Below are 27,271 nucleotides of genomic sequence, written 5' to 3' on the forward strand. Positions count from 1 at the left end.
TATTTCCGTTGAGGAACGCCTACTCTGTTAAGTGCGCGTGTGCAATAACTCAATTCGCCTTTGCGCTCTTTCTAAACAACGCCATTTTTAGAAACGTTGGTAAAGTCTTCAAAAATCAGTTCATCCAGTTTTTTTTAGTTTTAAAGGGATTTTAATTTTGGTAACAAACTGTATGGAGATGAAATGTTTCCTCGATGAGAAAATGTGCAGAACGTCGGCCAAATCCATCTCGCTTCATCTTCTCCCACTGCCAGCCACTTGGCTTCCTCTCATCACCATATTTGGTAGTGAGTGGAAACGCCAGCCGGAGGCTTCACATTTATACGTTTATCTGTGCCTTCTCCTTCAATGAGGGGGTACGTCCCAAGGATTCCAGATAGCGAAGGCCGATTGAATATAGGCAACAATTTAGCCCTCTCCAAGGATGTATTCATTACGGAAACCTTTTGCCGTTTAACAACGGAAACTGGGAGGGACCTACTTGAATTTGTCCAATAGAAACTATCGTTTGCGTTTTCCTTTTGGAGTAGACTGTTTCTGTTGCAAAACCAGACGAAATGTTTTGCAACAGAATTGGAGCCATATCGGTTCGGGTTATGATCGGGGGGCGGCGGAGAACACCGATATTTCTGAGTAACAAACGTCATGCGTAGGCTACGTCCTTGAGGAATGAAATGACAGTTCGAGGTGTTTTTTTAAAATTAACAACAAGCAAAGCCTTGCGGGGCCATTTCTATGAAAAAATGCTGGGTCTTCTTGTGAGAGCCGTGGTGAGTCAAACGTTTTTATAGCCTAATTCATGAGTGCGCAGTTGTGCGCCCATAAGTAAGAGCAGCGCGTTCACTATTACTGCTGTAAATGAGGGTGGGGCACCAGGTTAGGTAACTGTTATTATTGTAGCCTAAAATGTGAAGTCAGGGCACTCCGAATTTCTCCACGAAAATCATATCAAATTAGCATTTACCCCATTGTAGCTATCACTCGAGTCTCAATATTAGGTTATAACATGGATAGCCGTCAATTTCAAGGTTTCATGGTTGTCTATATCAGATTAAGATTAAACAGTGGGTTAAACTATCATACAATTGTAAATAGCCAACAGATTGCTTTTTAGGTGTGGTGCATGTTCATTGCAAGTGTTCACGCACCGTAGCAGAACTGGCTATTTATATTCTAACTTTAAAAAGCTATCAGGAAACTTGACAGCCAAGCACAGTCCAAACAAATAGGCACTGTGTCATGGTGTTAACATACTAAACTTGATAGATCTGTTTTGGTCTCAAGTTTCTGTCATAAAATTAGATCATACAGTGTTCTAACAATCTATTTTTTCAAAAGGTTTTTGGTTCATGAAATAGGATTATTTTGATCACACCTTTTTACATTGAAACGAATGTAAATAAATGTTAATCACTTTGTTAATCTCAGTTTTGTCTGTTTTTATTATGTTCTGGTTTCTTTTGCAATGGCACTTTGTCATGGTGTTGACAGTTGCTGGCAAATATAGGCCTATAAATCAGCTCTGTGGTTGTCAACCAACATTGTTGATATATTTTATATGCCAATGGGATTATCAACTGTGGATACTAATATTTTAGATACTTTAAAATACAAAATATCATCCTAGACATGTATGGTATTGAATTATGTTATATTGAATGCAGAACAAATTATTTATTAGAAATGCAATGACAGATTTATTTTATTTTTAGCTAAGGTCAGGCTTGGTGAAGCCATATCACCTGGTCAAGCCAGTGTCAGTGACTATCCTCCCAAAGAGATCTTCGCACCACCAGGACAATTTGCCCAAGCTGCCAGTGCCTCCACTGAGGCAGACATTTGAGCGCTACCTTTTGATGCTGGAGCCCCTGCTCAGTGAGGAGGAGCTGGATCACACACGCAAGCTGGTCAAGGAGTTCCTCATTCCTGGTGGGGTAGGAGACAGGTTGCAGAGAAGCCTGGAGCGCAGAGCCAGCAACAAAGGAAACTGGGTTGGTACATACTGTAGTTGAACAGAGAAGGTCACATAAAGAAGAGGTTTATGTGGTAGGGCAGTGCATGGCCAATAGAGGTTGAAAGAAAAATTAAATAAGTCCTTAGAGGGATACAGGCAGCTAAAGATCTGTGTTGATTGGCAGGAAAAGATCCCTGTATTACATCCATTATGCAATTACGTAATGTGATGTTAATTCCATCCATTTCCCGCACTTTTCAAGATTACATTTAACATTTACCCATAGGTTTACTCCCTTGCATATATCATAACATGCGAATGTGTTTAGGAGAAAATTATCTGATACTTGCTGGACTATAGCATTGTCATTGCTGTTTATGTAGCTCACAGAGTGGTGGATGCAGTCAGCCTATCTGGATTGCCGGATGCCTGTGGCAGTCTATTCCAGCCCAGGGGTGGCCCTGCCCCGCATGACCTTCCAAGATCGCCAAGGACAAATGAGGTGAGCAACAAGGAACCATGCGTGTCTGAGACCACTGTACTAAAACCAGCCATTGTGACAAGACAGTTTAGATGCCTTCTCTCCATCAGCCCTCCATCGCTGACAAGTCTTTATGGCTGTCCTACACATCACTGACAAGTCTTTATGGCTGTCCTACACATCACTGACAAGTCTTTATGGCTGTCCTACACATCACTGACAAGTCTTTATGGCTGTCCTACACATCGCTGACAAGTCTTTATGGCTGTCCTACACATCACTGACAAGTCTTTATGGTTGTCCTACACATCACTGACAAGTCTTTATGGCTGTCCTACACATCACTGACAAGTCTTTATGGCTGTCCTACACATCACTGACAAGTCTTTATGGCTGTCCTACACATCACTGACAAGTCTTTATGGCTGTCCTACACATCGCTGACAAGTCTTTATGGCTGTCCTACACATCGCTGACAAGTCTTTATGGCTGTCCTACACATCGCTGACAAGTCTTTATGGCTGTCCTACACATCGCTGACAAGTCTTTATGGCTGTCCTACACATCGCTGACAAGTCTTTATGGCTGTCCTACACATCGCTGACAAGTCTTTATGGCTGTCCTACACATCGCTGACAAGTCTTTATGGCTGTCCTACACATCGCTGACAAGTCTTTATGGCTGTCCTACACATCGCTGACAAGTCTTTATGGCTGTCCTACACATCGCTGACAAGTCTTTATGGCTGTCCTACACATCGCTGACAAGTCTTTATGGCTGTCCTACACATCGCTGACAAGTCTTTATGGCTGTCCTACACATCGCTGACAAGTCTTTATGGCTGTCCTACACATCGCTGACAAGTCTTTATGGCTGTCCTACACATCGCTGACAAGTCTTTATGGCTGTCCTACACATCGCTGACAAGTCTTTATGGCTGTCCTACACATCGCTGACAAGTCTTTATGGCTGTCCTACACATCAATGAAAAGTCTTTATGGCTGTCCTACACATCACTGAAAAGTCTTTATGGCTGTCCTACACATCACTGACAAGTCTTTATGGCTGTCCTACACATCACTGACAAGTCTTTATGGCTGTCCTACACATCACTGACAAGTCTTTATGGCTGTCCTACACATCACTGACAAGTCTTTATGGCTGTCCTACACATCACTGACAAGTCTTTATGGCTGTCCTACACATCACTGACAAGTCTTTATGGCTGTCCTACACATCACTGACAAGTCTTTATGGCTGTCCTACACATCACTGACAAGTCTTTATGGCTGTCCTACACATCACTGACAAGTCTTTATGGCTGTCCTACACATCACTGACAAGTCTTTATGGCTGTCCTACACATCGCTGACAAGTCTTTATGGCTGTCCTACACATCGCTGACAAGTCTTTATGGCTGTCCTACACATCGCTGACAAGTCTTTATGGCTGTCCTACACATCGCTGACAAGTCTTTATGGCTGTCCTACACATCGCTGACAAGTCTTTATGGCTGTCCTACACATCGCTGACAAGTCTTTATGGCTGTCCTACACATCGCTGACAAGTCTTTATGGCTGTCCTACACATCGCTGACAAGTCTTTATGGCTGTCCTACACATCGCTGACAAGTCTTTATGGCTGTCCTACACATCGCTGACAAGTCTTTATGGCTGTCCTACACATCGCTGACAAGTCTTTATGGCTGTCCTACACATCAATGAAAAGTCTTTATGGCTGTCCTACACATCACTGACAAGTCTTTATGGCTGTCCTACACATCAATGACAAGTCTTTATGGCTGTCCTACACATCACTGACAAGTCTTTATGGCTGTCCTACACATCACTGACAAGTCTTTATGGCTGTCCTACACATCACTGACAAGTCTTTATGGCTGTCCTACACATCACTGACAAGTCTTTATGGCTGTCCTACACATCACTGACAAGTCTTTATGGCTGTCCTACACATCACTGACAAGTCTTTATGGCTGTCCTACACATCACTGACAAGTCTTTATGGCTGTCCTACACATCACTGACAAGTCTTTATGGCTGTCCTACACATCACTGACAAGTCTTTATGGCTGTCCTACACATCACTGACAAGTCTTTATGGCTGTCCTACACATCACTGACAAGTCTTTATGGCTGTCCTACACATCACTGACAAGTCTTTATGGCTGTCCTACACATCACTGACAAGTCTTTATGGCTGTCCTACACATCACTGACAAGTCTTTATGGCTGTCCTACACATCACTGACAAGTCTTTATGGCTGTCCTACACATCACTGACAAGTCTTTATGGCTGTCCTACACATCACTGACAAGTCTTTATGGCTGTCCTACACATCACTGACAAGTCTTTATGGCTGTCCTACACATCACTGACAAGTCTTTATGGCTGTCCTACACATCACTGACAAGTCTTTATGGCTGTCCTACACATCACTGACAAGTCTTTATGGCTGTCCTACACATCACTGACAAGTCTTTATGGCTGTCCTACACATCACTGACAAGTCTTTATGGCTGTCCTACACATCAATGAAAAGCACGTTTTATAGGCCTACTGCTTCTTAGAAAGCAAGTTAGTAGAAAGTGATTGACTAGTGTTGTATTACACCATAGCTTGAGCTTGAGAATAGGCTTGAGTTTCATACTGTCCTTTAGACAGACTTCCCCTCCGTGCTGGCTATTTTAGGCACATTGGCTGTTCAAAGCATTGCTCAGCTTTTTTGGACAACAGTGATCCATAAGGTACGCAGTCAACATTGTGAGCTTACGTGGGTTTTTGTTGAGCAAAACGTGTCAGTGAATGTACTATAGAGAGAGCACGCACACATGGGTGTAAGAGTGGGCTGCCATTGAGTTCGCTTCAGCTGGACCATTCTTGCAAAACATTTGCCGCTATGTGGTACTGCTTCGATATTACGGACAGTGCCAAACTTATACAGTAGACTAGAAGAGGATACTAGAGCAGACTCCAATGCTCATATGAAAAGCCAATTATTCAACAATATACTGTACTGTACACCATCTTAGCCACTAGACTAGAGTGACACAGACAGTTCACTAAATGTGGAGATATAGAATCAAAATAGACAGATGTTTCTTATAATAATAATAATCGTGGTCCTGAGTCTGACTTAAGCAAGACTGGTTGGAGATAAAATAAAAATACATTTTTATTGTCACATACACTTGATAGATGCAGTGAAATATGTTGTTTACAAAGTCAGCCATAGCAGCATGGCGCCCCTGAAGCATATGATGGTTAAATGCCTTGCTTAAGGGCACATCGGCAGATTTTTCACCTAGTCGGCTCGGGTATTCGAACCAGCGACTTTTCGTATACTGGCCCAATGTTCTTAACCGCTAGACTAAATATGAGGCCATGGAAAACAAAATAGTGCACTAAAGTGTAGATTATGTGAATAGAACATGAGATGGGGAGCGGTGAAAGACTGAATGTCAGTTGGATGAAGAAATACCATATATGGTTTCATTATTAATTCAACAATGTTTTCTGCTCAGGTTTGCTGCAAAATTGATTGCAGGGGTTTTGGACTTCAAAAAAATGATTGACAGGTTAGTAATATTATCTCTTTTAATGATATACAGGTAACTGCCAAAATAATTGAAACTCTTGAGTAAATGAGGGATACAAAGTATATTGAAAGCAGGTCCTTCCACACAGATGTGTTTCCTGAGTTAATTAAGCAATTAACATCCTATCATGCTTGGGGTCATGTATAAAAATGCAGGGCAGGCAATTATTTTAGCTACCCATGGCTACGCCCTCATAGGATGACAATGCCACCATCCACAGGGGACGAGTGGTCACTGAATGGTTGGATGAGCATGAAAACGATCTAAGTCATTTGCCATGGCCGTCTCAGTCACCAGATCTCCCAATTGAACACTTACGGGAGATTCTGGAGTGGTGCCTGAGACAGCGTTTTCCACTACCATCAGCAAAACACCAAATTATCAAATTTCTTCTGGAAGAATTGTGTCGCATCCCTCCAATAGAGTTCCAGACACTTGTAGAATCTATGCCAAGGTGCATTGAAGCTTTTCTGGCTTGTAGTGGCCCAATGGCCTATTAAGACACCTTATGTTGGTGTTTCTTTTATTTTGGCAGTAACCTGTACATCTAACGTGTTCGTCACCCTGGTTGACTCTAACTCTGTGTCTTAGTGAGACGTTGCCTATTGAGTATTTGGGTGGGAAGCCTCTGTGTATGGACCAGTACTACCAGATCCTGTCCTCCTGTCGTATCCCTGGACCAAAGAGAGACACTGTGGTCAACCACGCTATCGGGAAAGTGGCCCCTACTCACATCACTGTGGTCCATAACTTCCAGGTAAACTAGAGCTTTGCTTTGCTCTCTTTGCTGCTGCTTTATGTTGCTATAACACAGAGGAGATCAATCACGTTGCATTGTTAGTTTCTTGGCTGTAACTCACTTAACCAAATCTCAAATGCTGATTAGCCTTCTCCCTCTGGCCTTAGTTCTTTGTCCTGGATGTGTATAACAGCGATGGCTCACCACTGACGGTGGACCAGATCTACATGCAACTGGAGAAGGTCTGGAACTCGTCCCTGCAGAGCAACAAGGAGCCTATAGGCATCCTGACCTCCCAGCACCGCAACACCTGGGGCAAAGCCTACAACAACCTCATCAAAGGTATGGCAATGGAGGGGGGACATCACTATGACAGTGAGGGCTCAGAGGAGCATATTGGGTGACTCACCAAATAAACAAAAGCCATTTTTGAGCCATAACGTAAGAGTAACTGGAAGCAACCTATCACTTTGGACACACTGTTTTAGAGCTATTGGTCAATGATTTCCTCTAGGTCCTTGTTGGGTAGCTTATTGTATCGTTTTCCCCCCTAGACAAGACAAATAAGGAGTCTGTCCGTGCTATCCAAAAGAGCATATTCACGGTGTGTCTAGACGCCCCCATGCCACAGATGTCTGAGCAGCGGTACCAGAGTCGTGTTGCTGCCCAGATGCTGCATGGTGGAGGGAGTCGCTGGAACAGTGGCAACCGCTGGTTTGATAAGACGTTACAGGTGAGCTCTGAGATTAGAACTATAGAACAAAGGTTGCATCCTCCTAGATATTTTGCTTCATATTTTAATTCACAAGTCTCTTGCCATTTTTATAATGTTTGTTATTTAATCCCCAGTTTATTGTGGGTGAAGATGGTACATGTGGTCTGGTGTATGAGCATGCCCCAGCTGAAGGCCCACCCATTGTGTTCTTGGTGGACCATGTGGTTGAGTACATGTAAGGCATTACAGAATATATTTCATTAATTGATTAATGGTACATAGTATTTCTGTGGTCAATGTGTACTCTAGAGAAGAACTTTGGCACAGATTGCTGGCTGCAATGGCTACTTTTCCAACCGGATCAGGTGCATTGTGCCTGAGCATAGCAAGCATTTTGAAGATTTCCAGTTTGTCATGTTCAGATAGTGCCTCATCCTTTTAAAAACTCTTAACTGCCATTTGAAGCCTACTGACCATGACCAGGCTTTGACCATGACCCTGGCCTACTGACCATGACCAGGCTTTGACCATGACCCTGGCCTACTGACCATGACCAGGCTTTGACCATGACCCTGGCCTACTGACCATGACCAGGCTTTGACCATGACCCTGGCCTACTGACCATGACCAGGCTTTGACCATGACCCTGGCCTACTGACCATGACCAGGCTGTGACCATGACCCTGGCCTACTGACCATGACCAGGCTTTGACCATGACCCTGGCCTACTGACCATGACCAGGCTTTGACCATGACCCTGGCCTACTGACCATGACCAGGCTTTGACCATGACCCTGGCCTACTGACCATGACCAGGCTGTGACCATGACCCTGGCCTACTGACCATGACGAGGCTGTGACCATTACCACAGCAGTTGCTACATCCATTTTTGGACTTACAAATTAATGATATGTACCCATTTATTCTTAAAGAATATAACTTATAAATTCCTCATGAGCTTAGTTCAACTGTCGTAATTTAAACTTGTTTTGCTCCAATGTTTGTAAACAAAGTATAGGGAAACACACTGTATAGCCTCAACATGGTCAAAACTATAATTTTTTATCATGGATGGTCAGACCTTGCATGGTCAGACCTCTGTCTATGAATTTGAGCGATTACATTTCTCCAGCCCAATCCCTCAGCTTATTACCGAAACAGTGGCGGGGCTTTGTTATTGTTTCAACAACTGATTGGCCCTTTGTTTTGTGTTTAAACAGGAGGAGGATGGAGGTAGTACGAACTCCCATGACCCCTCTGCCCATGCCTCCCAAACTGCGTTTTAACATCACACCTGAGGTGAAGAAGGATATTGAGTCGGCCAAGCAGAATATGAACATGTAAGCAGATTCTGTTTCGGTTTTCCTAGCAGTTTCTATTCAAACATGTCTGAAGTGTTTCTCACCCTTTGGCTGACTTTTTTTTTATACCCCAGAATGTCACATGACTTGGATGTGAACGTGGTCTTCTTTTCTGACTATGGGAGAAATGTTCCAAGGGCGCACAAGTTGAGTCCAGATGCCTTTATACAAATGGCTCTACAGCTTGCCTACTTCAGGTGGGTTTCATTACATTTCTACTATAAAAAGCAGCATCTGAAACAGCAGTTGGGTTACCTTAACCTGTCACTTTGCCACATTTGAGACTTACTGATCTTTCATGTTTCAGAATGTATAAGATGTGCTGTTCTACCTATGAGAGTGCGTCCTTGCGTATGTTTGCACTTGGTCGAACAGACACCATCCGCTCCTGCTCCAACGACTCGCTCAACTTTGTCCAGGCGATGGAGGACCCAGCTAAACCGGTGAGTCAACTCTGAAACCTGGATGTTGACAGTAAATAGACACTAACCACTGGCTGTTACTGTACTGCAATAATGTATGTTTTACTATATGTTGACAGAACACAGAGAAGGTTTTTCTATTGGACAAAGCATGCCAAGCCCACAGAGAATACACTCATATGGTGAGGACTGGAACTCTATCAGTTTTTGATGGAAATCTACAGTTACTGTAATAACACAATAATAATAAATCTACAGTTACTGTAATAACATGCTTGTCCCCACCCACTGCAATGTACATTTATTTTGTGCTTTTATGTATGTCTGTTACTGAGCAGGCAATTCATGGCCAGGCCATAGACAGACATCTCCTTGGCCTGAAGTTGCAGGCGATTGAAGAACTGACTTCCATGCCAGAGATATTCATGGATACAGCCTATGCTGTGGCTGAACACTTTAATCTCTCCACCAGCCAGGTATGCAAGCTGTTTATGTGAGATATTAAGCATCCCAAAATGCAACTTATAAGAGGTCAAGTTTCAGATCTGTAGCCAGTGGTAACATGACTAAAAACATTGTAAATACAAGTACTATGTAAGGTTTGGTCTCATTTTAGTTTATTAGACAATGATAAGGTTTGGACCGCATTTGTAAATGCTAATGCCTAAAATGTCATTTTTCACTGTCTCTTCTTCAGGCTGGTGCTAAGACGGACTGTGTGATGTGCTTCGGTCCGATGGTGCCGGATGGCTATGGAGTGTGTTACAACCCCATGGCAGACCACATCAACATTGCCATTACAGCCTTCAACAGCTGTGAAGAGACACATGCTGCCAACTTTGGCCGGGGTGTGAAGAAGGCTCTGAGAGACATGAGGTCTCTGCTGGAGGAGACAGCTAATGCTAAGCAGTGAGGCCCCACAGGGGACATGGCTCCTCTGTAGGGCTGTGTGGGACTGAACCTGTGCTGGATGTAGTGGGAGAAACTAAAGCCACCCTGGTATATCTAGTGCTCTAACATGGAGAGAGGAGAAGCACGTTGCACCGATTTAGGTGGGCCTTGGAAAGCTTTTGGGCCTTTCAGGTAGACTTGATATGTGTGGGAAGGAAAGTCCTGTTATACCCAGAAGACTATACCTGTACGTCAGTGAAAAGTGAGTATGACTGATGGAAAGTTATACATTTCATGTTTAATGATATGGGTTTGTCCATTTCCAGATAGTTAGAACCTTATGTTAAAGAAAGATCCACACCAGATCATGGTGACTATATTATGTTTTTTTAAATGATTATTATTTTATTTTTTTAAGTCTACACATGTTGGTGCTGTCTTAAATGTTATTCTGGTTGTTTTTACATGCATTTATTCCTTTTGTTTACCTACATATTTGTTATTTCATATTTAAAAAAGAATCAGTTCAAACAGTTAAGTTATTTAAGTAATGAAATTGTGTGCCATACTATACCAGATGTGCCATAATAATGACTTGCTTAGTGGTTCTGCTTTGATTCACATTGGTAAATGTTTTCTATACAACTAAAAAAACTAAACCAAAGACTGCTGTAATGATAATCATTTACACTTTGAGTATTTATTTTAATGTTACAAAACCTGACAATATTGATTAAACTAAGGAAAAACTGTCCTCCAGTAACTGCCTAAATTTCATTAAATACTGTATAATAGAAAGGCGAGCCACAGATCAAGGCTCCACAAATGAGTATTTCGCTCGGAAGCTACCCTTGCTATGCAAGTACTTGCCATGGAATTCTATCTCCGCCATGTTTCCAGCTGAGCGCTAGTGAAAGAGCTGTTGGCCCTTGAACACGTTGGTCTTCAAGACATCTACATCTCGTATGTAATGGAGATGGTATTGGATACATGTTTTTTACAATGGCATACATGTCAAGATGAAGGTTAATTGTTTAATGTACACTCAACTAGACAGTTTGCATTGAAATACTGAAGAATCAAAACAGAACTGTCTCCCTCTTCCCTCACCATAATGAAGGTGGACTGGGCTGCTGTGCTGTTGTCCACGGGGCCCATGCGCAGAGCCTGGATCCTGATCTTTACTGAGGGAGGGGCATTGAGGAGCACTTGAAAGGTGAGACTGCCCAAAGCTGAGGTCATCGTTGGATTCTCAATGACTCCGCTGGGAGCAAACAGCTGGACATCAGTCTGTGGGAGCAACACTGAGAGGCATATGAGTATGTCTTAAATGAACCAAATCATGTTATTTGAAATGTCGCATGTCATTCTACCAAATCTTTTCTTCTATCCCTGTGTAACAGCATAATTGAAATATACCTTCTGTTTCAGCCCATAGCCGCTCCGTACCGTCACACCCTGGTGATGAGTGATTACTCTTCTTGGAGGTCTTCTGACTGCTGTAAGTGAGCAGCGCTCTGTTTCCAGGAGATTCCAGCAGGATGTTGGTCCTGGAGGTCAGTTCAGTGACCTCCTATTATTCTGGGAAAAGTAGCTATTACCACAACAAACAAAAAATGTATGTTTAATCGTACGTCTCACATTTGACATTACAACTTGTATGTCAAAAATAATTTGTAGATCAAAGAAAGGCAGCACAGCACTATGAAACTTTATCCAAAGTGACACTTATTTTTTATTTTACCTTTATTTAACTAGGCAAGTCAGTTAAGAACAAATTCTTATTTTCAACGACGGCCTAGGAACAGTGGGTTAACTGCCTTGTTCAGGGGCAGAACGACAGATGTTTACCTTGTCAGCTCGGGGATTTGATCTTGCAACCTTTCAGTTACTAGTCCAACTTACCCTAGCCACAGGTGACAGAGAAGGATGTTGTAACAACGGTCCACCTTCCCCTGGGTATCTCTTTTCATAAATGCATTTTTACTAATGGGTGTATAGAATTGGTACGTGATGTTTGGACTGGTTTGCTCTCCATATGCTTCTCCATATTTCAGATAGAACTGCAGACAGAGTGATCTTTATTTTCATTTCTATTTTGAGGATTCAGTAAACATCTCTCTATTTGGGTGTCTCTCATAATTGTGCAGCTTGCACTGTATGTGATGGGCAACAGGGAGCCTAGCGGTTAAGAGTATTGGGGAAGTAACCGAAAGGTTGCTGGTTCGAATCCCCGAGCCAACTAGGTGAAAAATATGTCGATGTACCCTTGAGCAAGTCACTTAACCCTAATTGTTCCTGTACGTCGCTCTGGATAAGAGCGTCTGCTAAATTACTTAAATGTCAATTGTGTTTTTGAGTGTCTGTTGTCATGTCTGTGAATGCCTCTCCCTGCTGACCTGTATGTGTCTCCTTTGGAAACAGGTCCAGGCAGCAGCAGTTCCTCGATGAGAGGCAGGAGGTCAGGTACAGATGGTGAACCAGATGACCGTCCTCCAGAGGAGAGGGGTGAGTGATGTTTAATGCCATGCTGCAACTCCCAGGCACAACATACTGATCCCCAACCAACACCGCTATGGATAAAAACACCTGACACCTTGCTTACTGTCCTTTGTTTCTTTGGGGGGGGGGGGGCTTTTAAAACCACCCACGGTCACCCCAGATACTCACCCAGGTGAGTGAAGACAGGTGCCCTGTTGGCAATGTGAACCTGAGTGGCATTCACTGGCAAGGTCAGGAATGTGAGGTACTCTGAGAATCAAATAAACTGGGAAGGAGAGTTTATTAACTGGAACTGGACGGAGGTAGATATGGTCATTCTCCAGACTGAGGTGTGATGTCATTACCTCTGGCCTGACCACCACTGTAAGACTGAGAGGTGAGACTGCAGGAGGAGCCATCTCCTCCACCTTCCCAGACTACAACACTCCATCACAGTCAAACAGCTGGTGGAAGACCGGTAGAAATTATGCCCCATTAGCTTATGAGGACATGTCAGGTCTAATAATATTTCAAATTGTCTCTTAGAAAGTTCTAAGGTGGAGAAACCCAAGCAGGCCTTTACCTGGCACATCCCTTCTTTGACAAGCTGTGGTGGCACCCAAGGGAGCTGGACTGTCTGTTTCACACCGAGTCCCATCCACAAACTGAGACCCAAAGGCTTACAATTAAGTTTTCTCCCTCTCTCCACATATACCTGCACTGTTCATCCCCTGGTCATGAGGAACAATCAGAGGGATATAGTGGGTGGAGGGAGAATTTCAAACTATAGTAGTTTTATTGTCCCTCCACCCCACCATTCCGATTGACGAGGTGTCTTGGCCCAACTGTGACATCCTACAGTGTTGGGGGACAGGCACAGGGGCTGGAGCACTGCTCTGCCATGAAGGCCAGCTGGGTCCTCTCAAACTGCTACTCAGACAGCATAGTGTGAGGGAGGAATGTGGAACATTGCTTGTTAAGTTTATACCCTTAATTTCAGATGACATCTGTTTAACAATCAATTGGATTGAGTCTGATGGGACCCAGCCAAGTGGAGAAGTGGCACACTCGTTTACAAAGTCAGGGACAGTAGTTAAGTGACAGACCTCATTAACTAATTTTCATGTGGGCCGAGGTAAAAAGAGCAATCCCAGCTGGTTGGTGAACACTGATGTTTATTATATTGGTCACTGAAGGGTGTAATTTACAGTGCAGAACAGTACATTTGTCCACAAACCCACTCCATGCTTGTTTCATGTACAGTATTCTGTTGTGACATGGTAGTAGTGTAGGATGGAAAATTCCATTAAATCCCATGAGAGTTGGCACATGGAAATGCCATTATACACTTAGTACCAAACATTGGGAACACTTCCTAATATTGAGTTGCACCCCTCAATTTGTCGGGGGATGGACTCTACAAGGTGTTGAAAGCGTTCCACTGGGATGCTGGCCCATGTTGACTCTAATGCTTCCCACAGTTATCAAGTTGGCTGGATGCCTTTTGGTCCACCACCGACTATTGATACACATGGGAAACTGTTGAGTGAAAAACCCAGCAGCGTTGCAGTTCTTGACACAAGCCGGTGCGCCTGGCACCTACTACCATAACCCGTTCAAAGGCACTTCAATATTTTGTCTTGCCCATTCACCCTCTGAATGGCACACATACAAAATCCATGTCTCAATACTTAAAAATCCTTATTTAAACTGTCTCCTCCCCTTCATTTACACTGACTGAAGTGGATTTAACAAGTGACATCAATAAGGGATTATAGCTTTCACCTGGTCAGTCTGTCATGGAAAGAGCAGGTGTTCTTTTTTTAAATTATTATTATTATTTTATCCCATTTTCTCCCCAATTTGTGGTATCCAATCGCTAGTAATTACTACCTTGTCTCATCGCTACAACTCCCGTACGGGCTCGGGAGAAGCACAACCCAACCAGCCGTACTGCTTCTTAACACAGCGCGCCTCCAACCCGGAAGCCAGCCGCACCAATGTGTCGGAGGAAACACCGTGTACCTGGCCCCCTTGGTTGGCGCGCGCTGCGCCCGGCCCGCCACAGGAGTCGCTGGAGCGCGATGAGACAAGGATATCCCTACCGGCCAAACCCTCCCTACCCCGGACGACGCTATGCCAATTGTGTGTCGCCCCACGGACCTCCCGGGTGGCGGCCGGCTGCGACAGAGCCTGGGCGCGAACCCAGAGACTCTGGTGGCGCAGTTAGCACTGCGATGCAGTGCCCTAGACCACTGCGCCACCCGGGAGGCCCAGAGCAGGTGTTCTTAATGTTTTTGTATTCTCAGTGTATGCAATATTTGTAATGAAGCTCTTGAATAAGACTTGTTGACAGACCAATGCCTTTCAAAGGGAGCATAATAGGTGTGTAAATCAACAGAAAATAACAAGATGTTAATTTGGCCTGATCATTTTCACAGAAACTCTAAACTGACCTTATAAGTTCACACAAGCAGTATCATAAATTCTGTGGGGTTAGAGTGCATTCTTTAGAAGTTTAATATAGTACCACTAGAGGGCAGACGAGACCTATTGTCACATTGCAGGTGTACTGCAGGACTGAATGATCCTTACACGGAACCCAAACCGGCTGCGCGCTTGCGCCATCGTGCATAAATGTATTTAGTCCCCCTACACCAAAAGCGATCACGACACGCAGGTTAAAATATCAAAACAAACTCTGAACCAATGACATTAATTTGGGGACAGATCGAAAAGCACTAAACATGGCAATTTAGCTTGCACTTGCTAGCTAATTTATCCGATTTAGCTAGCTTGCTGTTGCTAGCTAATTTGTCCTGGGATATAAACATTGAGTTGTTATTTTACCTGAAATGCACAAGCTCCTCTACTCCGCCAATTAATCTACACATAAAACGACCAACCGAATCGTTTCTAGTCATCTCTCCTACTTCCTGGCTTTTTCATCTTTGAACTTATATGGTGATTGTCATCTACATGTTTAATGCTTTTCGACCTGTCCCCAAATGAATGTCATTGGTTCAGAGTTTGTTTTGATATTTTAACCTGCGTGTCGTGATCGCGTTTGGTGTGGGGGGGGGGACAAAATAAATTTATGCATGATGGCGCACGCGGGCAGCTGGTCTGGGTTCCGTGTTAGGTTGGATTTCTACAGCAGTGGAGGTTACTAAGGGCTGGAATGGAATGGTATCAAACACATGAATTATCAAACTCATAAATGTGTTTGATACCATTCCATTTACTCCATTCTGCCCATTGTTATGAGCCGTCCTCCCCGCAGCAGCCTCCATTGGTCTATAGGGTTCAGTTGGGATTCTGTTGGTGGTGGATCGATTACTTTTCCATGATTGTTTCCAATAGAAATCTATTCAACTCTGGCCTTTTGCTTTACTTCTGGAAGCGTCACTGCTTTAGGAGGCAGTTCGCTCTGACGCATACTGAGCTTCTCACTCTTCTATCAATTTGGACATTTTTTTACAAACTCTTTTGTGTGCTTTTGATGCATTATTAACAAGTAGCCCTTGGACCATATAATTTAGCTGTGTGTATAATTGGTGGAAAATGAAATTCTTGCACCTCAGTAATGTACTTGAAAGACAATCATTTGATGCACTTCAATTAGAAATAGAACTAGTTTCCATTAATCTAGGTCACGCTATTAAATTCCCTTTCCAATATTCCTTTGATGTTATTGGACTGTCACTTAATACAATGAAATCATGAAAAATATATGCGAAGGCCTCTGAATAAGACAGTTCTTTTTTTGTATTTTTTTTATAGATTTTATTTCTACTTATATATTCCGTAGTTGTCTGTACTTTCTCTACGAGAATATTGCAGTCTAGGCATACAATCCAATCTTAGATTACCAATGATGTTGATTGGCAAAGATATACCCTAATCTCTGTTAGTAGGTGTTGATTGGTGCCAAACCCTTCTAGAAGTGACAAACCTTTAAAACTCGCTGAAGGTTTTGGCGGTTTAGAAAGTACTTGAGCCAAATCTAATGTGATATTTCTGCTGCTGTCCTCCTGTTGGATGAAGGGAGATCAGACTGGGCAGCCAGCAACTCCAGTTGGCCCTGAGGCGGAGGACAAACTGGTTGCCAGGCTGGTTAACTTTCAAGGTGAAACCTGCTACATCTCACATCTGACCGTGTATGCACTGTATACAGTGGGGCAAAAAAAGTATTTAGTCAGCCACCAATTGTGCAAGTTCTCCCACTTAAAAAGATGAGGCCTGCAATTTTCATCATAGGTACACTTCAACTATGACAGACAAAATGAGAAAAGAAAATCCAGATGTAGGATTTTTAATGAATTTATTTGCAAATTATGGTGGAAAATAAGTATTTGGTCACCTACAAACAAGCAAGATTTCTGGCTCTCACAGACCTGTAACTTCTCATTTAAGAGGCTCCTCTGTCCTCCACTCGTTACCTGTATTAATGGCACCTGTTTGAACTTGTTATCAGTATAAAAGACACCTGTCCACAACCTCAAACAGTCACACTCCACACTCCACTATGGCCAAGACCAAAGAGCTGTCAAAGGACTCCAGAAACAAAATTGTAGACCTGCACCAGGCTGGGAAGACTGAATCTGCAATAGGTAAGCAGCTTGGTTTGAAGAAATCAACTGTGGGAGCAATTATTAGGAAATGGAAGACATACAAGACCACTGATAATCTCCTTCGATCTGGGGCTCCACGTAAGATCTCACCCCGTGGGGTCAAAATGTTCAAAACGGTGAGCAAAAATCCCAGAACCACATGGGGGGACCTAGTGAATGACCTGCAGAGAGCTGGGACCAAAGTAACAAAGCCTACCATCAGTAACACACTACGCCGCCAGGGACTCAAATCCTGCAGTGCCAGACATTTCCCCCTGCTTAAGCCAGTACATGTCCAGGCCCGTCTGAAGTTTGCTAGAGAGCATTTGGATGATCCAGAAGAAGATTGGGAGAATGTCATATGGTCAGATGAAACCAAAATATAACTTTTTGGTAAAAACTCAACTCGTCGTGTTTGGAGGACAAAGAATGCTGAGTTGCATCCAAAGAACACCATACCTACTGTGAAGCATGGGGGTGGAAACATCATGCTTTGGGGCTGTTTTTCTGCATAGGGACCAGGACGACTGATCCGTGTAAAGGAAAGAATGGATGGGGCCATGTATCGTGAGATTTTGAGTGAAAACCTCCTTCCATCAGCAAGGGCATTGAAGATGAAATGTGGCTGGGTCTTTCAGCATAACAATAATCCCAAACACACTGCCCGGGCAACGAAGGAGTGGCTTCGTAAGAAGCATTTCAGGGTCCTGGAGTGGCCTAGCCAGTCTCCAGATCTCAACCCCATAGAAAATCTTTGGAGGGAGTTGAAAGTCCGTGTTGCCCAGCAACAGCCCCAAAACATCACTGCTCTAGAGGAGATCTGCATGGCGGAATGGGCCAAAATACCAGCAACAGTGTGTGAAAACCTTGTGAAGACTTACAGAAAACGTTTGACCTCTGTCATTGCCAACAAAGGGTATATAACAAAGTATTGAGAAACTTTTGTTATTGACCAAATACTTATTTTCCACCATAATTTGCAAATAAATTCATTAAAAATCCTACAATGTGATTTTCTGGATTTTATTTCCTCATTTTGTCTGTCATAGTTGAAGTGTACCTATGATGAAAATTACAGGCCTCATCTTTTTAAGTGGGAGAACTTGCACAATTGGTGGCTGACTAAATACTTTTTTGCCCCACTACTATAGGGTGATTGTTAACCCATTAGACTACTGTATCTTACTCCATGCCATACTGTCATGAAACACAGATGAGTGTAGAAGTTATTTTAATAAGTATTTTAGGCCAGCAAATGCCATTAAATCCAAGAACAAATTTGACATGCTTTTTTTGCTGCCATACTCAATCATGTCAGTTTGCTCTTAAATTGTCTACTTTTGTGAACTTTCTTCTTTCACTTCATCTAGTATGATGTGTATTTCACTTAAGTTCAAGTTGTATTAGTATGTACAGGATACACATGGTATACACCGTCCAACAAAATACTTAGTCATGGAGACAGAATTGTTTAGTTCAAAGTGATGTTTTATGAATTCATTTTTGATTTACCCACTGGGCACAAACTGGTTGAATCAACGTTTCCAACATCCTTTCAAACCCCCAAAATTGATGTGATGTTGAATCTATGTGGAATCTGATTAGTTTCTAAAAAAAGTAATAAATATGAGGGCATTTCGTCTCCTTTTTTCACCCAACGTGTTAACTTTGAATTCACGTCAGTTGACAACTCAACCAAATGTAAATCAAAACTATAGACATTGATCTGATGTTTGTGCCTAGTGGGTATTGTGTTGTATTAAAGGCCTTTGATTAAATGAAATGGGTAAAAACACCCTCTCATGTCACTCTCTAGGGTTTATTTCTATGTTTTTCCTGGTATTGGTATATTAGCAGTGAGTATTTAAATTCTAAATAGACTTATTTTACCCTGATACTGCTCAAGCCAGCCTACTCTGCAGCATGATTATGGAGGGAAAAGAATTGCCCCTGTTGAGATCATAGTTCCCAGACAATGTTCTAATTAACCAGAAATGTTAACTGACAGGAAGAGAATTGAGTCTGTGTAATTCACTTACTGTTAATAAAGACATTATTCTTTTTCTCTCTGAATCAACACATGCTTTTGATGCTATGGAGTAGCACATACCAAATGTTATCAAACTGTAAGAATCTGGTGTTTAGATATTTTGCACTAATATGGTGTTTGACAAATTGGAACTCTGTTGTCAAGGCAGGAATCTCTCTCTCTCACAGTGAGCATAGTTTATCTCTATAAAGCTGGGATTCCAGTCCCATCTGCCATTAGTCGGCTAAATGTCTTCCTGTTGTCAGTCTGAATTAACAGCTGGGTGTTAGGCATTATACCAACAGAGCTGCTTTACTAAACCCTGCTGCCCCCCTGGAATAGCAGCACAACTCAGATAAATGTACTAGTGGGGAGTCTAGTCTCAAAGACGAGAGAGGGGATTCAGTTTTTATGAAGCACTAAATTTAACATAGATATATTTCCCCAGGTTGGTACAACAGAAATTTCCGCTCTGCGTATGCTTCTAATCAGTTTTTTATATAGCATGGGAGGACAGACGGAAGGGGGTTGAAACATACCTCAGTGAACGGATGTCATTCTGAGTGCTCTGTGTGTTCTGTACGGCAGGGCCATCAGATAAACTAGTCCACTGCCTCTTATATTTTGTCATGACTAGCACTGACCACCACATTCTGAAGCTGTCACAAGAAAGGAGAGCAGCACTAGCCTCAGTGGCCCAGACTGGGAGTTCCTTCTTTTGTGCTTTTATGCATTTTGTCCTCAGTGACACCTGCTGAGGCATTGTCCTGATGGTTTGGAACATTGTGCTGTTGTAGGGAACTCTTTATGTATTGCCCTTTGAAATTACAAAAAAATTGTGATTGTCAACTCACCAAGTTAATAAATTGTGTCCTGCTACAGTAAGTCAGCAGAGTGTTTACTTGTGAAGTTCAGTCTAACATACAAGATTGTAATTATTTGGGTTTGTCCAGTATATATTTCAGTATTTGCTCATCTTTCGTGCTGTGTTTATAGAGTATATCTGTCACTGTGATTTATCAAATGTGCATTAATTGAAAAGTTATGTCCTTCACTATTTATGAAAGTGCAATAATGATTGATCTGATGCTGAGCAAATAGTACAGCAGCACATAAAAAATATCACCAATAGCCTCAAACTTTATTCGAATATATGGATATTTTCTTTAATTGTTTGGGGTGTTGTTTATGCAGGAGGGTGGCTGTATTTTCACAGTTGTAATGTAATATATGATCTGTAAGATCTGGCTACACACAGGAAATCTGTGCAATATTTCCCTCCAGGGTCATGTATTTAGAAATTAATACATGGCTCTCTTTACCTCTACTAATTTTATTGCATCCCCATGCTGTGCCAGGCATGGAAATTCAAGTCAGTCAGTAACTATTAGACAGGTTTAGCTGTGTACTGCTTCCATAACACATCCAACTGACTGGGCTGACTATTATATTCTTGTTGGATTGTTTTAAGTTATTCACTATAACATAAGGTGTGGACATGAATGTTGATTGAGGTGGATATGATTTTTTTTTTTAAATTGGTTCACAGTTCAGATCATGTGTGTTTGTGCACGGGGCAGTATGGTATAAGGTTTTTGGTGACAGATGGGCAAATGTGTGTTCCTGGTTCCTGACTGTGCCCAACACTTGGCAAACATATAGCTTTTCCAGTTGGTGCGCTGGGTGTTTTTTAACCAGGATAGTGCAGTCTGTGCCTCTCAGCACTGGCCAAGGTCCCCCTCCCCAACCCTGCATCATCCCCACAAATCATTTGAAGCTACTTTCACCCTTACTTTCCTAATGCATCAATGCACCTTTAGGCAATGTGGGTTGGTAAACATTGAAGATACAAGCAAACTGTAGTAGTAGTATAAGCTTTACATTGTTGTAGGCAAGCATTTGCCACTTTTTGTTCTTTCTCATTGCAATAAAACACACAGCATATTTGTATAATTACTAATATGGTCATTAATCATTTTAAATAATGAGCTAATGTGGCAATTGGAAGAATTCTTCCATGTTGTGTTGCTAGCATGTTGTTGTTGTTGCTACCATGTTGTGTTGCATGCTGTGTTGTCATGTGTGGCTGCCATGCTATGTTGTCTTAGGGGTCTCTTTATGTAGTGTTGTGTTGTGTCTCTTGTTGTGATGTGTGTTTTGTCCTATATTTATATTTAATTTATTTGTATTTTTAGTCCCAGCCCCTGTCCCCACAGGAGGCCTTTTTCCTTTTGTTAGACTGTCATTGTAAATTAGAATTCGTTCTTAACTGACTTGCCTAGTTAAAGGTTCAATAAAATAAATAAATACTGAGAGACACACAGATGATGTTGTGTGGCAGTTTATCTTAATCTATTCCTCTGAGCGTATACCTGATATTGGTGCAATATAAGGGACTGCAGGACTCTGTTGTGAATACTAAAAGTCTGGCGCGAGCCCCTGTCAGATACAGTGTGTTCTTCTCTGTTGTGAATGTGAAGAGGATGTGCTGACTGCCTCCAGCTTCTAACCTTTAGTCAACCCAGTCCCAGTTCACTTAATCCCAAACAATTTAGCCTGTAGCTGGTTGACAGATGTAGAAATTGAAACTGATGGATTGGATTCACCGTTTGTGTACCATGTCTCCTAGAGGTCTGAACCAGGAGTTTGATATCAGACCATTTGTTACATGAGTAAGTCACTTTGATTTGTCTTGCCTTCCAGGTCACCCACTTGGTCATTTAGTAAATATATATTATTTTCTGAAACTACTTAGTGTACCCATGGTACATGGGCTCCTGCGTGGCGCAGCGGTCTAAGGCACTACACCTCAGTGCAAGAGGCGGCACTAGTCTGTGGTTCGAATCCAGGCTGCATCACATCCGTCCGTGATTGGGAGTCCCATAGGGCGGTGCACAATTGGCCCAGCATCGTCCGGGTTTACCCGGGGTAGGCCGTCAGTGTAAAAAATAATTTGTTCTTAACTGACTTGTCTAGTTAAATAAATGTTATATATATTTAAACCCATCTCATTGTTATTAAATTATTAGAGCTGCACATTGTTTTTGCACCCACCATGAGTCATGTCCACAATGGTCACATGAGGTGAAATGTGTATATGTGAGCACTCAGTTTGTTAGACATAACGAAGATCCATTTTGGATCGAACCGTTGTCAATACAGCAGTGAATTGGGAGCTTTAACAGTATTCATTATTAGCCCAGCAACTATGTTTTTAAGGATGTGCGTATGATCACAAACTGTGCCTCCAGCTTCTAACCTTTACTCAAACCAGTCCCAGTTCACTTAAACCCAAACAATTCATTTGAAATAAACATTTAGCCTGTAGCCCGTTGACAGATACAGAAATTGAAACTGATGGGGAGGTCTGCGCTGTGCATGTGTTTGGGGATTTTATCTGACCAGGGGTGCAGTTCTCTGGCCTAGGATGAACCGTTTTACATCGCTTTTCTGTAAAATGCTGGAAAAACAACAAACCCAACAGCTAGAAAGTAATCTCTCCTCTAACTGTCCTTATGTTCTTCAAATTCTATTGTAATGACAAAGTAAACCCTCATCCAGAACACCACAGCATCACTCGAGATGGTTCTCTCAAGGTGATGCGATTTAAAAGTGATCCCAGCTCCACTGCCGTTGTGCTCTTGAACAAGGCACTTAACCCCAAAATTGCTCCAAAGGCACTGCACCACTGTTTACCCGGTGCCACGTTGGTGTGCGTCTGCGGGGTTAGTAAAGGCAGAGGACGAATTTCCGTTTCTAACCAAATGGAAAATAAAGTATACTATTCTATTACACATGCAGGAAAACAAATTAGGTTTGCTTTCCTATTGTTTCTCAATTGTTGTTCATTTTAAATAATTTCACAATACCTCTGATTTACAGTTCAAGGCTTTCGAAAATAGCACAGGAAATAATGGGTTAATAGCCAACTGTGTCGGGTGGTTCGGACTGCGATGTTCTGAATCGAGTCGATGACAGTGGAAGAGAGCGGCAGGAAATCCGCGCTCTTGTACAGATGCCTCGCGGGAAAGAACATAATTCGTCCATTTACAGTATTCAATTCCGGATGCCAACCTGAAAATTAATTAAGGTGAGTGTTTCAAAAGAAAGCTGTTATGTCTGTTACAAGGGTAATATTTGTCATAGATTGGACAGTGAAAGTCGTTTGAGAAGTAACCGAATGACAGGTACAAAGCGAAGAGCTCACAGTGGCTTATATTAGATTTCCTTCACGGTGGTCAAATCTGTAAACTGTTAGTGTTGCTAAGCAATAGTGCTGGAACCGTCTTTGCTTCTGGTACTTTTGCACCACCTGGAAAGGTAGGTTAATGCACAGAGCCCAATAAAAGTTTCACATATTTTAGCCTAGTCTTTCCTTATTGATTTGTTATTTTGTTGTAAGAAACATCACCCAGCCTGGGTATAGTGGAAATATTGTAGTGAACTCAAACCAAAATGCATGAGGTTTGTTCAATGAGGATCAAAATTATATCTAATTTAGATTTTATTTTCAGTGCACCTTGCAGAATTGATTGTTTTTGGATAACATATATGCTACATTGAATGACCCACAGTAGGGTATTATTGATCCAATTTATGTAGTATTGGCAAGAGCAGCCCTGTATTGTGAGGGCTGCATACTGGAGCAGGGCATGTCTCTCACCCCAGTGAAAGTCAAGCAAGTTGCTCTTTGGCTGTATCTGCTTTTCCTGTTGAAACTTACCCACACACCAGTGGGTCACCTGTATTTTATGTTAATGTAGGCTCTAGTGTAATTTGTTGAAGACACACATCAGCTATTTTTTTTACTTTTCCCATTTAAATACAATATTCCAAGTATAAATACATTAATGTACTTAAGGGTAAACAATATAGTATTACACAAAATAGTGTTTTTTTAGACAACTCCCAATTACAAGGATTAGGCCATTCAAGGAGTTGGTCTGATGTGATGTCATCCCGCCTGGCTTGCAGGAACAATAGAGGAGCATTAGAGGACAAAAGATACCTGGACCAGCTTTTGAGATGTGCTTTTTGTAAATCAGGTGATACATTAGGTGAAAAGCAGACTGGAGTAGTACTTTAAGACATGGGGTGAGCAGAATCAACAACCTCTGCATCATTCAAAACAGTTGCTTTGTGAGAAGGTGTTAAAGTTCACAGTTTTCTATTATGTAAATGCTGGCTTAAAAGTACCCATTTTTATTTTACTAGGCTAGTCAGTTTAAGAACACATTCTTATTTTCAATGACGGCCTAGGAACAGTGAATTAACTGCGTTGTTCAAGGGCAGAATTACATATTTTTACCTTGTCAGCTCGGGGATTTGATCCTGCAACCTTTCAGTTACTAGTCCAACACTCTAACCACTAGGCTACCCTGCCGCCCCATGACCTGGGCTTGGCCCCAGGGCAGGTCCGCCGGAGCCATGGCACAGTGAGACGCGGGTGCCGGTCCACGTAGATGGAAACAGAAAAGTCTTGAGTCTTTTGGGTAAAACAACAGGGTAAATCCTCAGTGGAAAGTCGGCAACAGTGAGTGTTTGAGGAGAACAAGTACTCAACATCTGACACAGATGAGTGCTCCTGTCATTGGTGTGGAGTGGGTGAGATCTCAGGGATTAAGGATAGCTGATGTTCACAGTAGTCTGGCCCTCCTGGCACTGCCTTGACCTTGCAACTGCTGTTTGTTTTCACAGTGTCTGGGTTACCCGGGAAAACAGTGCTGAGCAAACACAAGGATGATTACCACCACCACAGTTACATGCATGGAGAAGACAGTCCTGGCCAGGAACGGAACAAACACATAGGCATAGATCCTAATGCTTACTGAGATAAGGTGCCGTAGTGTCCTGTCCTGAGGCTCAGTCAGCTGCTGGGGTGAAGCATCAATGAATGCCACCTCAGGCCTTTGATACAGAGAAATTCCATGATCCATCTCCTGTCGTCTGTGAGAGGCTGAAATCATTAGGTTACACTGTGCCGCCGTGAGGCCAGGCAGTAGGGAAAATGAGTCAGAATGGAGGAGAAAAGTGAACTGTCATTCTGTAAATCCCTCAGCCTGGAAACATACTGGGAAAACCGCCTTAGCCGTTCATTCAAAGAATTGGGACATTTCTATTTTCTCTCTCATTTCGGCATTTTGCATTTTAAATGACAGTTTAAGTCACAGAGCCCTTTTGACTTTTCTGCTGCTGTGTCCGAAAGATGCCCTACTGGGATCTGAGTTCAAGCCGGGGGTGTAATTGAAAAGGGAATGCTTTTGAGGCCAAGTATTTTAGTTTACCCACCCCCTTATCTCAGCTGTGAAGAGGGAGGATTCTCTTATAAGTTACCCGAAACCACAGAGACAGTGGTGGGAAAAGAGGGTGGGATAGAGTGAAAGGAGGAAAAGGAGGGGTGAGAGGAACAGTGAGCAGAGTGTGAGGGAGTGAGCGTACACAAAACCCAGACACTGGGTGACTCCTGTAACCAAGGACGAAGGTAGCAACGCATCACAACGCCACTCTCGCCCAGTGGACATTCTAAAGAAAGGAGAGGCGAACACTCAGACTCAGATACTCAGCAGTCTCCCATTATTCAGTCCTGAGCCCCTGGGGTTAGAGTGGCTGCCCTGGAGGGCTGAAGTCTTGACACATCCAGAGTGGACTGCACTGAACACAAGACTGATGTGGGTGGATTGAGTTCGATCCTCTTTCAGAGTTGACTGTTTCAGTGGTATAATTGTATTGCTTTCCTCTACTGGCCGATATTTGCATCTGTTTGACCAGCGAGGTCTGGACTGAGAGGGTTGTTCAGTTAGTTTGTGTCAAGGTGGAGCAGGAGTAGGCGTGGAGGAGTAACCCAAGGCAGTAAGGAGAAAGGTAAAGACCATGGGCAAATCAAACAGCAAGCTCAAGCAGGAGGTGGTGGAGGAACTGACCAGGAAGACCTACTGTGAGTAGCCTTCTTCTGTTCTCTCTTTTCAACGGGACTGATCAGACATGGATTGTAAAAAATGCTAATATGTTTTTATTTGTGGCGATCACAAAATCATTGTAACATGCAGTAACTAATCCTATTTAGGTTAATACCCATAACAGCACTATAATAGCAGTGACCCAAGACGATCTATAATCATTATCGTTTTAAGCGTTTTATGATGAGCAACAGTGAATAGAAATAGTACTAAATGTGTGCCTCATATGAACTGGTTTGCGTGTAGCCTGTGTAAGACATATTCGCCTCTGTTTCTCTTAATCCTCAGAATCAACAGCACAAATTAAATGTCAGCTCCACGGTGGATATAGCCTTCATATTTTTGCATAAATACTCATATGGTGTCACAAATTGTGATTAGTTTAGGTCTGGAAGTGGTTCTAATCAGCGTCTTTTGAAACACTCCACTGGGAAGGAGAGATCTTTGAAAATGCTGATGGGGGTTAAGACTTTGGATCAGCAATCACACTGGTGTTTTGCCAAAGATAGCAAATATGGGCTTGCTGGAGCCTTCATACATTTCCATAAGTATGCACATTTAGGCAAAGTGTTTTAAAAGGTCTTTAAGTAGCAGGTGAAATAACAATATTTTCATTGTTGGCAATATATCACTTAACCTATGTAAGCAAAGTAGACTGGAGGCATTTGTAGAAATAAAAAGATAATGAAAATTATGTTATTTAGGCCTAAACTCTCTAATCACAGAATCCATATAAGCCAAGTCATCCATTGTGGATAAAAACACTAATATTTTGTTGTTTTAGTACTTAACAGACTAGAGTTTAACTGATTGTTCAAATGTGTTGCCCTCACTGTATCTAGTCTAATGGATGGCTAGCCTGTAGCATAGCATGCCAGGTGTTGGGTGGGAGTTGACAGCCTATGGCTGCCTAATGACAGTGTTTTTCACGCGGTTGGCTTCACCCCACCACAACCAGGGAAGGCTGCTGTGACAGGAAATTGCAGGGGTGAGGAAGATTGTGCTTCGTGC

General features: G+C 42.6%; 2 protein-coding genes across 4 annotated transcripts in view; both read left to right on the top strand.

The window, feature by feature from the left end:
- The first annotated feature begins 55 nt into the window (after positions 1 to 55).
- LOC129853494 (carnitine O-acetyltransferase-like) lies at positions 56 to 10,935 on the top strand. Its single transcript, XM_055919602.1, has 14 exons — positions 56 to 770; positions 1,713 to 1,991; positions 2,338 to 2,456; positions 5,978 to 6,031; positions 6,644 to 6,809; positions 6,959 to 7,133; positions 7,346 to 7,524; positions 7,641 to 7,741; positions 8,728 to 8,847; positions 8,943 to 9,065; positions 9,176 to 9,311; positions 9,410 to 9,472; positions 9,629 to 9,766; positions 9,988 to 10,935. Exons 1-14 carry the CDS (start codon positions 675 to 677, stop codon positions 10,201 to 10,203), a joined length of 1,965 nt encoding a protein of 654 aa, XP_055775577.1. The 5' UTR covers positions 56 to 674; the 3' UTR covers positions 10,204 to 10,935.
- A 93-nt stretch (positions 10,936 to 11,028) lies between these two features.
- The window catches only part of ncs1b (neuronal calcium sensor 1b), a 43,103-nt gene continuing 26,860 nt past the window's right edge, over positions 11,029 to 27,271 (top strand). Inside the window, exons 1-3 of one of the 3 annotated variants that reach the window (XM_055919607.1) lie at positions 11,029 to 11,500; positions 11,613 to 11,737; positions 12,606 to 12,689. In XM_055919607.1, coding sequence (XP_055775582.1) covers positions 12,629 to 12,689 — 61 coding nt within the window. In that variant the 5' untranslated portion in view covers positions 11,029 to 11,500; positions 11,613 to 11,737; positions 12,606 to 12,628. Of the gene's footprint in view, positions 11,501 to 11,612; positions 11,738 to 12,605; positions 12,690 to 23,248; positions 23,395 to 25,001; positions 26,239 to 27,271 lie in introns of those variants that run through there. The other 2 variants (XM_055919606.1, XM_055919605.1) reach the window with 2 other exon arrangements.

Source organism: Salvelinus fontinalis, chromosome 4 (genome assembly GCF_029448725.1).
Source record: "Salvelinus fontinalis isolate EN_2023a chromosome 4, ASM2944872v1, whole genome shotgun sequence".
NCBI lineage: Eukaryota > Metazoa > Chordata > Actinopteri > Salmoniformes > Salmonidae > Salvelinus > Salvelinus fontinalis.

What these genes read in the sequence shown, in the direction of transcription:
- LOC129853494 (XM_055919602.1), top strand. Translation starts at nt 675, where the DNA reads ATGACAGTTCGAGGTGTTTTTTTAAAATTAACAACAAGCAAAGCCTTG. An exon ending in CTGTGGTCCATAACTTCCAG is followed by an intron (nt 6,810 to 6,958) that starts GTAAACTAGAGC and finishes CTCTGGCCTTAG; the next exon opens with TTCTTTGTCCTGGATGTGTA. An exon ending in CTACAACAACCTCATCAAAG is followed by an intron (nt 7,134 to 7,345) that starts GTATGGCAATGG and finishes TTTCCCCCCTAG; the next exon opens with ACAAGACAAATAAGGAGTCT.